The sequence below is a fragment of the Cibotium barometz genome, chromosome 9 (genome assembly GCF_041138505.1).
Source record: "Cibotium barometz isolate CiBa-2024 chromosome 9, ASM4113850v1, whole genome shotgun sequence".
Lineage (NCBI taxonomy): Eukaryota > Viridiplantae > Streptophyta > Polypodiopsida > Cyatheales > Cibotiaceae > Cibotium > Cibotium barometz.
Genome location: NC_141054.1, coordinates 9,548,142 through 9,563,301, shown reverse-complemented (window position 1 = coordinate 9,563,301; position 15,160 = coordinate 9,548,142). Strand labels below are relative to the sequence as shown.

The 15,160-nt window shown below is 47.5% G+C and overlaps 1 protein-coding gene across 1 annotated transcript in view; it reads right to left on the bottom strand.

The window, feature by feature from the left end:
* The window catches only part of LOC147635242 (Alkaline-phosphatase-like family protein), a 122,320-nt gene that overhangs the window by 75,524 nt on the left and 31,636 nt on the right, over window positions 1–15,160 (bottom strand). The window contains exons 4-5 of the mRNA XM_086802461.1: window positions 14,038–14,127; window positions 13,832–13,951 (exon numbers count right to left, since the gene is read on the bottom strand). Of these exons, the coding sequence (XP_086658587.1) occupies window positions 13,832–13,951; window positions 14,038–14,127 (210 nt within the window). The remainder of the gene's footprint in view (window positions 1–13,831; window positions 13,952–14,037; window positions 14,128–15,160) is intronic.

The following is a 15,160-nucleotide window of genomic DNA, read 5'->3' as shown; positions in this document are numbered from 1 at the left end:
CATTCAGGACAGCCACTAGCAATTCGAATGCTATGCTGTCATATGCAGATGTTGAGGGTGCTCTTCTTCAAGAAGAGATGAACTAAGAAAAACAACTCTGTTGGAAAGTCCAATGCAATGAATGCACGTGGGAGATCCCAGCAAAGGGGTAAAAGCCAAGAACGGGGAAGGAGCAAGTCTCGCTCCAAAAGGGACTTGGAATGCCATTATTGTGGCAAGAAGGGACACATCAAAAAGCAATGCTACAAATGGAAAAATGATCAAAAGGAAAAGGGAAAAGGCAAAGACAATGACAAAGATGAAGCCAAAGATGTAAAGCCAAAGGGCAAAAGTGGAGTCAAGATTGAAGAAATCAATGTGTCACATGCAAGTGACAGTGAGGATGAGGTCCTATTCACGTCTTCACTTGATGCCCATTCACTTCTTACAGGAGATGGTCATGGTATGCACTCATGGATCATTGATTCAGGTGCCTCCTTTCATGTCACAGGTTGCAGAGACTTGTTTGTCAGGTATACTGCTGGCAATGAAGGAGTAGTTTATTTGGGTGATAATCATGCATGCAAGATTCTTGGCAGAGGTGATGTGAGGCTTGTGTTTTCAGATGGCTCACAGCTTATGCTCCATGATGTCAGGCATGTGCCTGAGATCAAGAAGAACCTGCTTTCTACTGGACAGCTTGATGATGCTGATTATGTTACCACATTTGGTCGTGGAAAGTGGAAAATTAGTAAGGGCTCACTGGTTGTTGCCAGAGGCTCTAAGGTGGATACTCTTTACTTCATGCATGCAGGTGTTTGTCACCATTCTAATGTAAATGCAACCGAGCTGCCGGAAATTTCTATGTGGCATAGCCGGTTGGGACACATGAGTGTCAAAGGAATGGAGCAATTGTCTCGTTTTGGTTACTTGCCTTCTCTAAAGTTTTCAGGTTTTCAGTTTTGTGAGCATTGTATATATGGCAGGCAACTCCAGTGCCCCCACAAGAAAGCTCTTGGACAGAAAGATGCTCAGTTAGAGCTTGTGCATACAAATGTATGTGAGATGCCTCAGCTTTCTTTGGGAGGGGCAAAATATTGTGTGTCTTTTATTGATGATGCCACACGCAAGGTGTGGGTTTATCCTCTTTGTTTGAAGAGTGATACATTCTCAGTGTTTCAGAAGTTTGTTGCTCATGTTGAGAATCAAACTGGCAAAACACTGAAGGCTTTGCGTTCCGACAATGGTGGAGAGTATACGTCCAAACAGTTTCAGGACTTTTGTGATGCTAAAGGCATCAAGAGGGAGCTCTCTACTCCTTATGATCCTCCACAAAACGGGACAGCAGAGAGGATGAACAGGACCATTCAGGAGAAGGTCCGTTCTATGTTGTCACATGCTGCATTACCTCATGGTTTTTGGGCTGAAGCTGTTATGACAGCCGTTCACCTTATAAACAGGTCACCTAACACGAGGCTTGGTGGGAAAGTGCCAGAAGAAGTATGGACAGGGAAGCCTCCGTCATACAAGCACTTGAGAGTGTTTGGTTGCGTTGCGTACGTGCACATACGCAGGGAAATGCGCACCAAACTTGATCCTAAGTCTCACAAATGCATATTCCTAGGATATGGTGACAGAGGTGAAATGGGGTATAGACTTTGGGATCCCATGAATAGAAAGATCATACGCAGCAATGATGTCATTTTTGATGAAACATGCATGTATAAGGAGCCTGCAAGGCAACAGGAGCCTGGCAGAGTCATTTTTGATGATGATGGACATCATGGACAACAACAAAGGGCTGTAAATCAGCCATTACAGCAAGAAAACCAGCCCTTAAATGGTGCTGAAAATGGTCCAAATGGACAGCCAGAGATGGCAGAAGATATCCCTATGGATATACCACAGTTAGAGGATATACCGGGCATGATTTTTCAGCCTTATGGCATGGAACAGGAGCCACCAATGGGTGATATGCAGGCTGGACAGCAACCTGCAAATGATGGTCATTGGGTACGGAGGTCCACTAGACCCTCCAGAGCCCCTGACAGGTTTGTTCCAGGGGTTGACTACATGATGCTCACTGACTGTGGGGAGCCCTCATGTTATAAAGAGGCTTTACAGAGGGCAGACAAGGCTCTATGGGAGCGTGCCATGAAGTCAGAGATGGATTCTCTGCACAAAAATGGAACATGGAAGTTGGTGCATTTGCCTGCAGGCAATAAGGTTTTGCCATGCAAGTGGGTTTACAGGCTCAAAGTTGCACCTGATGCAAAGCCAAGGTACAAAGCCAGGTTAGTGGCTAAGGGCTTCAAGCAGGAATATGGTGTGGACTTTGATGAGATCTTCTCTCCAGTGGGGTCAAAATGACCACACTTAGCTGTATTAGCTTTGGTTGCTCATGATGATCTGGACTTGATTCAGATGGATGTGAAGACTGCTTTTCTTCACGGTGATCTCCATGAGGAGATATATATGCAACAGCCAGAGGGTTATGCAGTAAGTGGAAAGGAGAAGCTTGTATGCAAGCTGAAAAAGAGTCTTTATGGGCTCAAACAGGCACCAAGGGAATGGTATCATAAATTTGATACATTCATGAAATCACAGGATTTCAAGAGAAGTGACATAGATCACTGCTTGTACACCAAGAAAGCTTTGGATGGCAGTCTATTGATCCTCATCTTGTATGTTGATGATATGTTGATTGCTGGAAAATCTCGTAAAGAGATGGATGCCTTGAAGAAGAGGCTGCATCAAACCTTTGATATGAAGGATTTGGGTGATGCAAATCACATTTTGGGTATGCGGATACTTCGGGACAGAAATCAGCATGTGTTGTATTTGTCTCAGAAGGAATATATTGGCAAAGTTTTGCAAAGGTTCAATATGGACGGGGGGAAGAAGACTAGTACTCCTTTGCCTCCATATGTGAAACTCAGTGCTATGGACAGCCCACAGTCAGATAGAGACAGGGCTGATATGGCCAAGATTCCGTATGCTTCAGCTTGTGGCAGTCTCATGTATGCCATGGTTGCTACTAGGCCGGACATTGCATTTGCAGTGGGAGTGGTTTCTAGATACATGGCCAACCCTGGCAAGAAGCATTGGGAAGCAGTGAAAGGTGTCATGAGATACCTGAAGGGCACACAGGATATGTGCATTTGTTTTGGCAAACAGGATGCATTAGTGCATGGTTACACGGATTCGGATTATGCCGGTCATCCAGATAACCGGAAGTCTACTACCGGTTATGTGTTTACATTCACAGGAGGTGCTGTGTCATGGATATCAAGGATGCAGAAGTGCACTGCCTTATCTACTACAGAGGCCGAGTATATTGCAGCCACAGAGGCTTGCAAGGAGGCATTATGGCTATCTCGGTTAGTGGTTAATTTGGGCTATACAGGGGATATTCCATTGTTGCATTGTGTGAGTCAGAGTGCCATCCAGTTGGCAAAGAACCCTGTCTTTCATGCAAAGACGAAGCATGTGGATGTGAAGTATCACTTCATCAGAGAGGTGATAGAGAACAAGCAAATTCAGCTTGTTAAGATTCATACGGATGACAACCCGGCTGATCTGTTGACAAAGAGTTTGCCTCCAGAGCGGTTTGCTCATTGCAGACACTTAATGGGCATTGGATGAGGCCAGTTTCAGCCTTGATATGGCCTTGTATATTATCATGTACATGCTGATTTTTTCTTTTCCTTTACTTAAGGGCACTTTGCCTCTAAGTGGGAGGTTGTTGGGGTAAAGGCATTATGCCCACCCTTATAGTGTGTACAAGCCCATAAGTTATAGTACATAGTACACTTAGTACTTTTAATGTACTAAGTGCACTATGTGTACTAGTGCAATATACATGTGTGATAGGGGAGTCACACACTCATTCCCATGAGTTGACTTATCCCCACAACTCTCTCTCTCTCTCCCTTGTTCTCTCTGTGTATGTCTCCCACATGAATCTCTAACCCTAATTATCTCTCCCATTCAGTTGCTTTGCTCGTCGTGATGACTCTCGAGCAGCCAAAGCCAAGTATAAAGCCCAGGATGCTTCCAAAACATTTGACAAGGACAACACCAAAGACAAAGGCAAGGACAAAGTTGCATACATGGCAGTCACAGATTCATCTACTTCTTCAGAGGATTCACTCCTCATGATCATAGCAATGACTTCTCCAGAAGAGGTCAGTGACACACCTGAAGCTGTGGAATGGGTTGGTGATAGTGGTGCTTCTGCCCACATGACTAATCAAGCCCATATCTTGGAGGACTACCAGACTCTCTCTTCTTCAGTTCATATCGGTGACAACTATTTGCTTCCTGTCACCAATGTTGGTAATGTTTCTTCCACCTTACATGATGTTTTACATGTTCCACAGATTTCCAAAAATCTGTTTTCTGTATACAAAGCTTCTCAGAAGGAACTTGGTGTGTACTTTGATGATGAGGTCATTGAAGTGATCAACACGAAGACTCTCTTGGTTGTTGCCAATGGAGTCCATGAAGGGGGTCTAACTTTTCCTCCGAGATCCCTCGCACTGACTCACATATTCATCAGCTTTTCTTCCCCTTGATGGCTTTGGTTCTATGGCATTCTCACTTCGTAATGTACCCATTGCTGCCTTACAGAAGTTCCATTCTCAGCAGGTTGTCAACGGACTACCTCAGCTCAGGTCTCTTTCACACATTTGCTCATCTTGCATGATGGGCAAGCATCATCGAAATGCGTTTCCAAAGGAGGCCACTCATCGAGCAACCCGAAGACTGGAGCTTATACATGCAGATCTTGCTGGACCCATGGAGGTTGAGTCTCTTTAAGGGGCTCGATATTTTCTTCTTCTTGTGGATGATTTCACTGGCAAAGTCTCGATATGTTTTTTGGCTCGCAAGTCAGATGCTTTTGCCAGTTTCAAGACTTGGATCGTGATGGTGGAAAATCAGTCTAGCGGTACAGTTTCTTTTCTCTGAACTAATAATGGTGGCGAGTTTATACGGTTTGATAACTTCCTTGCGTCGAAGGGCATTCACCAATAGACCACAGTTCCTTACACTCCTCAGCAGAATGGAGTTGTGGAACGGAAGAACTGGACGTAAAAGAGATGGCTCGTTGTTCGTTGCATCATGCAAGTCTCCCTCCTGCTTTCTAGGGTGAAGCTGTGGCTAACTCAGTTTATCTCATTAACCGCTCTCTCATTTAAGCAGTTGAGGGGATGACCCCGGAGAAGGCTTTTACAGGACACAAGCCTTCTGCTTCTGATCTACGTGTTTTCGATTGTGTTACTTATGTGCATGTCCCGCATCAGAAGAGGACCACACTCGCACCAAAGTCAAAGAGGATGATCTTCACAGGCTATAGTCTGAGATCCAAAGGGTAACGCTTCTAGGATCCAAAGGTTGATGACATCATCATTTCCAGTGATGCTCAGTTTGATGAGAGCTTGTTTTGTTGGAATATATCATCTCCAAAGGGTCTACATACACCTTTTTCATGCTTGTACTGGTCGTTTTATGAGACCCTGCATTGGCATATTTAGTAGATATTATTTAGGCACTTTTTTACCATTTTTTAGACATTTTATGGCATTTTATGCTATTGGCCAACTGTCGGCCTGCTACAGCTAGCCGACCAGTTCTCTGGAGGAATATATAAGGATGCTCACCCTTCCCCTCACTTTTCATCTCATTCTTGCATATCTGCTGCAGGTCATTGGCTGTAGCAATAGGCTCTTATGACCTCTCTTATCATAATGTATAGTTTCCATGGATGCTGCCCAAAGCCCTCTCTTCCCCACCTTTTCCCTCCACAAAAGCACCTACGGGCTTCCCTTGTACTCATTTTCTATAATAATCAATTGTTTCCAGCCTTCTATAGTTTGTGCTTTGGGCCTACAACCTGTGATGCTCTTTCTTTCATGGTATCAAAGCCAAACGATGATCTACAGGCAAGAAAGTGCTACGTTTTCTCTCTAGGAGTAGAGGTTTCTAGTGCATTTTGGCTGCGTTTTTTGCATTTGTAGCCTAGGACTGTTGCGTTTTTGCTGTTGGAGACTGATGCTCTCTTCTAGGTGCTGAGGACAAGAGATTTGCTTTCTTTATTTCTCTTTTACCACCCTCCATCCCTTACTTTTTTCTCTCCTCTTGCTATGCATAGCTTGGAGGAGGCTATTTGCTGTTTTTTTTTTTTTACAGCCCTCTTGCTGCAAAGGGGGTTTATTGTCAGAGGACAGGGCTCTCAGAGATTTCTTTGCTGCCGTTTCTTCTCCACACTCCTACGCACTGCAGCGATGGTGCTTAGCAGGTTGTGAGCGGACTACCTGAGTCAGAGGAGGATTATCTGCTAGCAAAACATGGCTTCCATAGATTTCTCTACAGTTGTTCCTTCTCCAAATTCTACCTCAGGGCCTTCTAGGCCTGAATCCTACCTTCTCTCCTCTATTGAGGCACTTCGGATTCATCAGATTCTGGAGCATTTGTGATGTGCTGACACTTACCCAGTTACCATGTTCTCGAATTCTCAGAGTGCTATTGCTCTCGCTCAGAATCCTGTGATACCAGGATGATCCAAGCATATTGAGGTGCATTATCGTTTTGTACACGACTGGCTAAAGTTGGGACTTCTTCGACTGGCCTACTATTCTACCAAGGACATGTGGCTGATCTCTTTACCAAACCACTTCCGAGAGCTACTTTGGAGGTGTTACTTCAGCGTGCTGGTATTGGACCACCCCTCTGGTGCTGAAGAGGAGGTGTTGGAATATATCATCTCCAAAGGGTCTACATACACCTTTTTCATGCTTGTACTGGTCATTTTATGAGACCCTACATTGGCATATTTAGCAAATATTATTTAGGCATTTTTAACCATTTTTTAGGCATTTTACGCTATTGGACAGCTGTCAGCTTGCTGCAGCTTGCCAACCAGTTCTCTGGAGGGATATATAAGGGTGCTCACCCTTCCCGTCACTTTTCATCTCATTCTTGCATACGTGCTGCAAGTCATTGTCTGTAGCAACATTCTCTTATGCTTGTAAGCACCTATGGGCTTCCCTCGTGCTCATTTTCAACAATAATCAACTGTTTCCAGCCTTCTTCAGTTTGTGCTTTGGGCCTACAACCTGTGGTGATGCCCTTTCTTTCATGTTTGGGATTGAATCCTCTCCACCTGATGCATCTACACATTTTTGGGATGATCCATTCCCAACGGATGTTAGTAATCTTATACCTCTTCCACATCCAGCTCCTCCTCCTCTTGCAACTCCGGTGCCAGCTGCTCCTTTACAGCCACCAATTCCTGTTGCACCAGCTTCCACAACTCCCAGTCCCTCGAGTCCTGCTTTGACTCTAGGATTACCCCCACCACTCCTTACTTCATCACCTCTCCCAGCAGCATCGAATGAGTCCTCTACTACAACTGGATCTTCTTCTTCTTCACGCTTTGAGAGAAAGGTTGGCCTACCTCGGTGGGTTACCCCCACCACTGCTTACTTCATCACCTCTCCCAGCAGCATCGAATGAGTCCTCTACTACAACTGGATCTTCTTCTTCTTCACGCTTTGAGAGAAAGGTTGGCCTACCTCGGTGGGTTCAGCAACTCTTTAGAGATTCTGGTCTCACTAATGCACAGCTCCACAACCAGATCTCTACCACCACCCATGGACCTCATCGTTCATCTCGGGCTTCCACATCTCATCACACAGTGAATTATGCTCTCATGAGTTCTCTCCAGGAGATCGATGAGCCTGAGAGTCCAGAGGAGGCTCTTTCAGAGCCGCAGTGGCGACAAGCCATGGAAGCAGAGATGTCCTCTATTGAGAGGAATCACACTTGATCTTTGGTGCCACGACCTTTATATCATCGTGTGATTGGTGTGAAATGGATTTTCAAAGTCAAGTGTCATGCAGATGGTACTTTGGATTAGTACAAAGCCCGCCTTGTTGCTCAAGGATATTCTCAGAAGGCAAGTGAAGACTTTGATGAGACATTTGCTCCTACAGCCAAGTATACCACCATCAGGATCGTTTTGCCTCTGGCTGCACACTTCAAATGGCCCATGTTCTAAGTGGATGTCAAATCCGCTTTTCTGAATGGAGATTTAGAGGAGGAAGTTTATGTTGAGCAACCTCCTGGTTTATGATACACCCTTGGTGGATTCCACAAAGTACCGGTAGATTGTTGGCTCATTGCTTTACCTTGCCAACATCCATCCAGATATCTCCTATGCTATCCATGTTCTCAGTCGATTCTCATCAACTGCTCAAAGGTCTCATTGGTAGGCAGCCTTGACAGTTCTTTGTTATCTTCGAGGTACTTCAGATTATGGCATCACCTATTCCTATGGTGCTGTTTTGGTTGATTTCACAGATTTTGATTGGGCAGACTGCATTGATACTCGGTGGTCTACTTCTGGACATTGCTTCCTGCTTGGTACTGGATTGGTTTCTTGGAAGTCTCAGAAGCACAGGACTGTTGCATCGAGGCCGAGTACAAATCCTACCTTCTCTCCTCCATTGAGGCACTTTGGATTCATCAAATTCTGGAGCATTTGTGCTGTGCCGACACTTCCCCGGTTACCATCATCTCAAATTCTCAGAGTGCTATTGCTCTAGCTCAGAATCCTGTGCTACACGAACGATCCACGCATATTGAGGTGCATTATCATTTTGCACATGACTGGATCAAGTTGGGACTTCTTCAGCTGGCCTACTGTTCTACCAAGGACAACGTGACTGATCTCTTCACCAAACCACTTCCGAGAGCTACTTTGGAGGTGTTATTTCAGCGTGCTGGTATTGGACCGCCCCTCTGGCGTTGAAGAGGAGGTGTTGGAATATATCATCTCCAGAGGGTCTACTACACCTTTTTTCATGCTTGTACTGGTCATTTTATGAGACCCTGCATTGGCATATTTAGAGATATTATTTGGGATTTTTCTACCATATTTTAGGTATTTTATAGCCTTTTACGCTACTGGACAGTTGTCAGCCTGCTACAGCTAGCCAACCAGCTCTGTGGAGGGATACACAAGGGTTCTCACCCTTCCCCTCACTTTTCATCTCATTCTTGCATATCTGCTGGAGGTCATTGGCTGTAGCAACAGTCCCTTATGCTTGTAAGCATTTACCGGCTTCCCTCATGCTCATTTTCAGCAATAATCAACTGTTTCCAGCCTTCTACAGTTTGTGCTTTGGGCCTACAACCTGTGATGCTCTTTCTTTCAAAGAGAAGGGGGAGCACAAGAGGGCCTGGACCACCTCCCCTGTATGCTGCCAAACTCTCTTCTTGGTTGCCTCCACCTGCAGGGTGAGGGCATCTGTTGAAAGGAGATCTCTAAAAAAGCCTGTGGCTATGGCCTGAACATGGAGGGGATCTGCCTCAATGGTGCCGTCTGGGCCCCTTAACCTCCGAATTCAATCTCGACAATGGTGAGGGCCTGCAGTCTCAAAGAAATCACGAGTGACCTTGACCCCTACCTGAGTCCAATAGGAGGCCCTGGCATGGTGCTCATATTCCACCCTCTCCTCGATCGATCGGATCTCTTTGCCAACTGGGACTCCACCCATGAGCTGTCTGGGGTCTACTCTTGAAGTCGCTGGAGGGAGGCTAGGCCCCTGCGAAGACTCCTCTCCTGATCTGTGAACATGGTGAGTCTATCCTGCGCTGCGCTCTATAAAAGTGTGCTAATCTCCTCCATACCACAGTCGAGTGCTGCGGCCGCCTCTCCCATACTGAAAGCAAGGGACTCCCAAATCTACTCCACTCTTCTAACGATCTCTGGGTCATGGACCAAGTAATCAGGTATGCGAACACTTTGTTTGACGCTCTAGTCTCCATGTGTCCCCCAGAAGGACAACTAGCAAATGGTCTGATAACGTGGTGCCTGTGAGAATACCAATCAAACCACCTCTGCTGCATGCCCACTCATCCATATAAAATCTGTCAATGCACGAGAGGCGGGAGCGGACCAGCTCCTCCCAGGCTGTGTACTCTCTCCCTGTGATAGTATCCAAGCCACCTTCCTTCCTGTCCTGTGGGTCCTCCAGCATGTTAAAGTCTCCACATGAGCACCAAAAATCTACCTCGGGAAGTGCCTCTCTCACCTGGTCCAGAACTCAGTCCGCCCCGCCACCCTATTGGGGGCATAAATGTTGAGGAAACCCACATGGTCTTCCCCAACCCTAGCTGCAACAACCCATTGCACCCTGGGGAAGTGCCGGATGTGGGCCAGGTGATCCCTGATCCTATCCTCCATAAAGCTCCACTAAGCTCTGGCCCTGCTCTGTGCTCCATCCATTGCAACTCCCGCCTCAACTAGCAGGCATCTAAGAAGACCTTAGTCCATAGGCGCCCCCATGATTGCTTTTTTTTTCTTTGGGGGGGGGGGGGGGTGCATGGGGGCTGGGGTGGGGTGGGTGGGAGGAAGTGGGCAATCATCAAGGAGGCTACAATGGTCATCTCCACAGGATCTGAAAACTGATAAATCCGTCACCTGGCCGGGCTGGGCTTCTGGCTTTGGTGTGTGTGTGTGTGGGGGGGGGGGGGGGGGTCAGGAGTAGCAGGGGGGCGCCCGGGATTGGACCGGGGAAGCTGAGGGAGGGGGTCGGGCTACTAGCTCTGTTGGGGGTCGAGGGGGCACAGGGAATGGACTGGGCAAGTTGAGGGAGGGGGGGGAGCAGAGGGGGAGGAGGGAGAGGACCAATGAAGGAGGGGAGAGAAGGGAGGAACCACGGAAGAGGGGGTGGGGGAAATCACAACAGGAGGAGGGAGGATCTCAACAACGGGCGCTCCAGAAACTCGGACGACGAGCCAAAATCTAAAAGAATCTCCTGGACAACGCAAGGGTCACCACATCATCCATCTCCTTGTCAGGAACTAAATGCTCATAACCATTGCCAATGAGCATCGTTACCTCAAGGGAGGCCACCTCCCTGGAGAGGTGTACTAGCAGCGCTCCTAGGGAGGCGGGCGACGGTGCCACCTAGGGGGATGGACTATCTCCCAACGGCTAAAGCCCTCCTCCTGCTGATCCTGGGAGGGAGGCTGGGCCGCTGAGATTGGCTGGTCACGAACCTCCGCCATGGGCTCAGTTCCTGCATCTCTTGCTCTCGTTGAGCGCTCTTGCTGAGGCCTCAGGCGGGGGTGTAGGGTGGGGGGGGGGGGGGGGGGGGTGCTCCTCTACGGGCCTGACATGGAGGGCAAGACTGAGCAAGGTGGCTGCCCACCACGGAGGTGTGGAGCTCTTGAAGCGGTGTGCTCGAGTAAGCCATCAGAAAGATCCCCCACCATAGTTGTAGCTTGCAAAGGTAAGCTCTTGTGAATGTGTTTTTGGGGGTGACCGAAAATGAGCCATAACAAAATCCAAGCTTGAGGTCTACTGAAAATTTTCAAGTCCCACCTCAACTTCCCAAACATGTGGCCAATACTATTGTACCTAGCGTTTGGTCTACATCGTTCATCATAGGTACTTGTCCAAGTCAAGCTTATATTCTGCCCACAAAAGAAACACTAGCCGGGGAGACCAACGTCCGCCACCTAGGGCGATGGACTATCTGCCAACGGCTAAAGCCCTCCTCCTGTTGAGCCTGGGATGGAGGCTAGCCACTAGGATCTGGTCGGGCCACCGGGATCTGGTCAAGAACCTCCACCATGGGCTCGAGTCCTGCATCTCCTGCTCTCGTCGAGCGCTCCTGCTGAGGCCTCGGGTGAGGGTCAGGGGAGTTTTCTCTGCGGGCCTGACGCCAAGGGCAGGACTGAGCAAGGTGGCTACCCAGGGAGGTGTGGAGCTCTTGAAGCATTGTGCTCGAATAAGCCATTAGAAAGATCCCCCACCAGAGTTGTAGCTCACGAAGGTAAGCTCTTGTGAATGTGGTTTTCGGAGTGACCGAAAATGACATAACAAAATCCAAGCTTGAGGACTACCGGAAATTGTCAAGTCCCACATCAACTTCCAAACATGTGGCCATTACTACTGTACCTAGCGTTTGTTCTACATAGTTCATCATAGGTACTTGTCCAAGTCAAGCTTATATTCTGCCTGCAAAAGACACTAGCCGGGGAGACCAACGTCCACCACCTAGGGCGATGGACTGTCTGCCAACGGCTAAAGCCCTCCTCCTGTTGAGCCTGGGAGGGAAGCTGGCCGCCAGGATCTGGTCAGGAACCTCCGCCATGGGCTCGAGTCCTACATCTCCTCCTCTCGTCGAGCGCTCCTGCTGAGGCCTCGGGCGGGGCTCAGGGGGGCTTTCTCTGCAGGGCAGGGCTGAGCAAGGTGGCTGCCCACAGAAGTGTGGAGCTCTTGAAGCATTGTGCTCGAGTAAGCCATCAGACAGATCCCCACCACAGTTGTAGCTCGCGAAGGTAAGCTCTTGTGAATGTGTTTTTGGGAGGACTACTGAAAAATGTCAAGTCCCACCTCAACTTCCCAAACATGTGGCCAATACTATTGTACCTAGCGTTTGTTCTACATTGTTTATCACAGGTACTTGTCCAAGTCAAGCTTATATTCTGCCTGCAAATGAAACACTAGCTGGGGAGACCGACGTACTCTACATGCTAAAAAAAATGGTTGCCCTTGAGGCTGGAAGCGCGATGTGACCTGCGGGAGATCCTCCGGGGAAGCAATGCAAACTCTGATGGCCAGGATGCCTGCTGTCCTGGCCACCAATGAAGCGGCCGTCTGTGGGGACTCCAAAACCTGCCCTATCAACCGTCCAATCAATCGAATCAGAGGATGATACTCCTTTCAGAGGCGATGCAAGGTCGAAGCCATGGTGCCATCTCGCGAAGAGCACCTGAGCGCTACATATCGCGAGACTTCGCTGCATCACACAAGCAGACGCTGCCGGTGAATCAAACTCAACCTGAGGGTAGCCAAACCCAAGAAAATGAATGCCGGTGATTTTTATGGGCTCGCCGATAAGGGCTGCCTAGAGAAAATCCCGGATATGTCCACATGCGGCAGCTCCCTATGATTTTGCAAACCAAAGAAGAGGCCATGACGGAGGATATTGTCGAAGCTAAGAACTGGAGGTCCACCTCTGAAAATAGGCAAGGGACAGCGGCCTCAGTCAGGGATGACGGAGCAGCCATGGAGTCCTCTTGGAAGGCAAAGACAAGAGGCGCCTACTCTTGCCAATGAAGAACAACCCAGAAGCGAAGCACCAGTGCTGAGGAAAAAGGGGGCAACGCAAGAGGCAGGGCTCGCGAGATGAGAAGCATGCAAAAGGCGATGACAGGCAGCACAAGGGGAGGCGAGGGCAAAAAACAAAGAGAAAGAGGAGGCGCAATGAAGGAGACTTTTGCAGGCTTGGGTGTTTTGTTGAAGTGGCCTGAGTGACCACCATGTATGAGTTTGATTACCATGGGAATGAAGTTGATCAACAATGCCCTTTTGAGGAGCTCAGGGATCAATCAATCATTGGTGGCCTTCTAATGTCTCACAAAAAGGGTACCCTAGTTCTCAAGAGGGGCTATGTTTCTCCTGCAAAGTCTTCACCTCGAAAGGAAAAAAAAACGAAACGATACTAAAGTCCCACCAATTCTCCTTGCTGCCATTCTTGATCTCTAACATTCTCAAAATCGAAGGGCAATAAGCAACTCAGCCATGATACATACACATGCATATATGTGATATACATGCATTCTTGCATACATACACACGCACGCGCGTGCACACCCATAGGTATTACACAAATGTGCATACACACACACACACACACACACACACATTCCTAAGAAGAAGATTTTCTTTGAAAGCAGAAACTCCTGGCAAAGATTTCACGTTGAAGGAAAATATGTCCAAATCTCATATATATACAGCAAAGAGAGCAGGAGAAGTGGTGCAGGAAAATACAGTGTGTAGATCTTTGACATTGAAGGAAGGAAAGGGATGTGTCCGGGTGAATTGAGTTGGAAATAATTGAAGCCACGTGTCATCTCCCATCATGATGACTTTCTTTCCATTGTTTGCAAGCTGTAAGCCACAAATACTAGCAAGTAATTTGGTACAATATTAGATATTTTGTTTTTTGCTAAAATAAAAACCGAGTATCCACCAACCTGGTGGATGATATTGTCTTCCACAATAGCGGGTGCCCCAAAGCTATTCCCCACATCAATAAACGTGGGAAGGCTCCCAGTTGTCAAACCCTGGTCCAAGTGCAATTGAAGCTCTTTAATAACCCATAGCGAGCAGAAATAGCATCTTGATTTGTAAATTGCAACACACATTGTCAAAATAGATATACATGTATTTAAGGTATTTAAGGCCATGGCATTATAACACAAGAATAATGCGGTGTGCAGGCATGAGCGTGTGCATGTGTGAGTGTATGCGCACATGTGTTTGTTACATGTGGGAGTCTACATACAGAGGTCCGGACGACTTGTATTTATGGAAAGTATGAGGTTCAGATGGAGTGGCGGTCTTGTTCCAACCCTACCTTCGCAAGATGTTTACAGTGGTCAAACTGGATGAGGCAGCCCCCATCTACAGAAGGTGTTTGCCTTATCCAGTGACGTGTCCAGTGTTCTCTGAGAATCTCTGCATTTCCGACTCCAATGGGTCTATTTCTTGTAGCATCATTGGTTCGCAAGAGATCTTACTTTACAACGACATGTCCCGTTGACTCGCTTCTAGAAGCCTCGCCTTCTTTCCACACGGAGGAGGCTCCAGCACAGTGGACTACTTGATGGGTCTCTTGCTTTCATGCACCACATCCGGGACTTCACCATTCCACGACCACCCATTGGGGTGGACCACACATATCTGTCGTTCATCATCTCCTGCCAAACCCCACCTCCACCTTCCGACAACCCCATCTCCGCATTCACCCGCATTCACTTTGAACATGATCTTGACTCGGTTTATGATGCTTATCTTTTTCATTAGACAGCCGACCTTGATCTCTCTTCCCCTCTCATCCTCCTCACTTCACAGCTCACCTCCATCATCCATGACTCTACTTGCTCCACGGCCAAACACCCTCTCGGTTAACAACTTTTCAAAATGGATGGTATGAAAATGAGTGCAAAGCCACATGGCTTCACCTCTTACACAAAAACGAGGGTGGAAGGTTATCTGCACAGAAATGCAGAGAAACTTTTGAAACTCGATTTTGGCAAACCAAGGAAGGTATATTCATGTGCCCAAACAAAGTACGCCAGAGAACTGTTTCTGAAA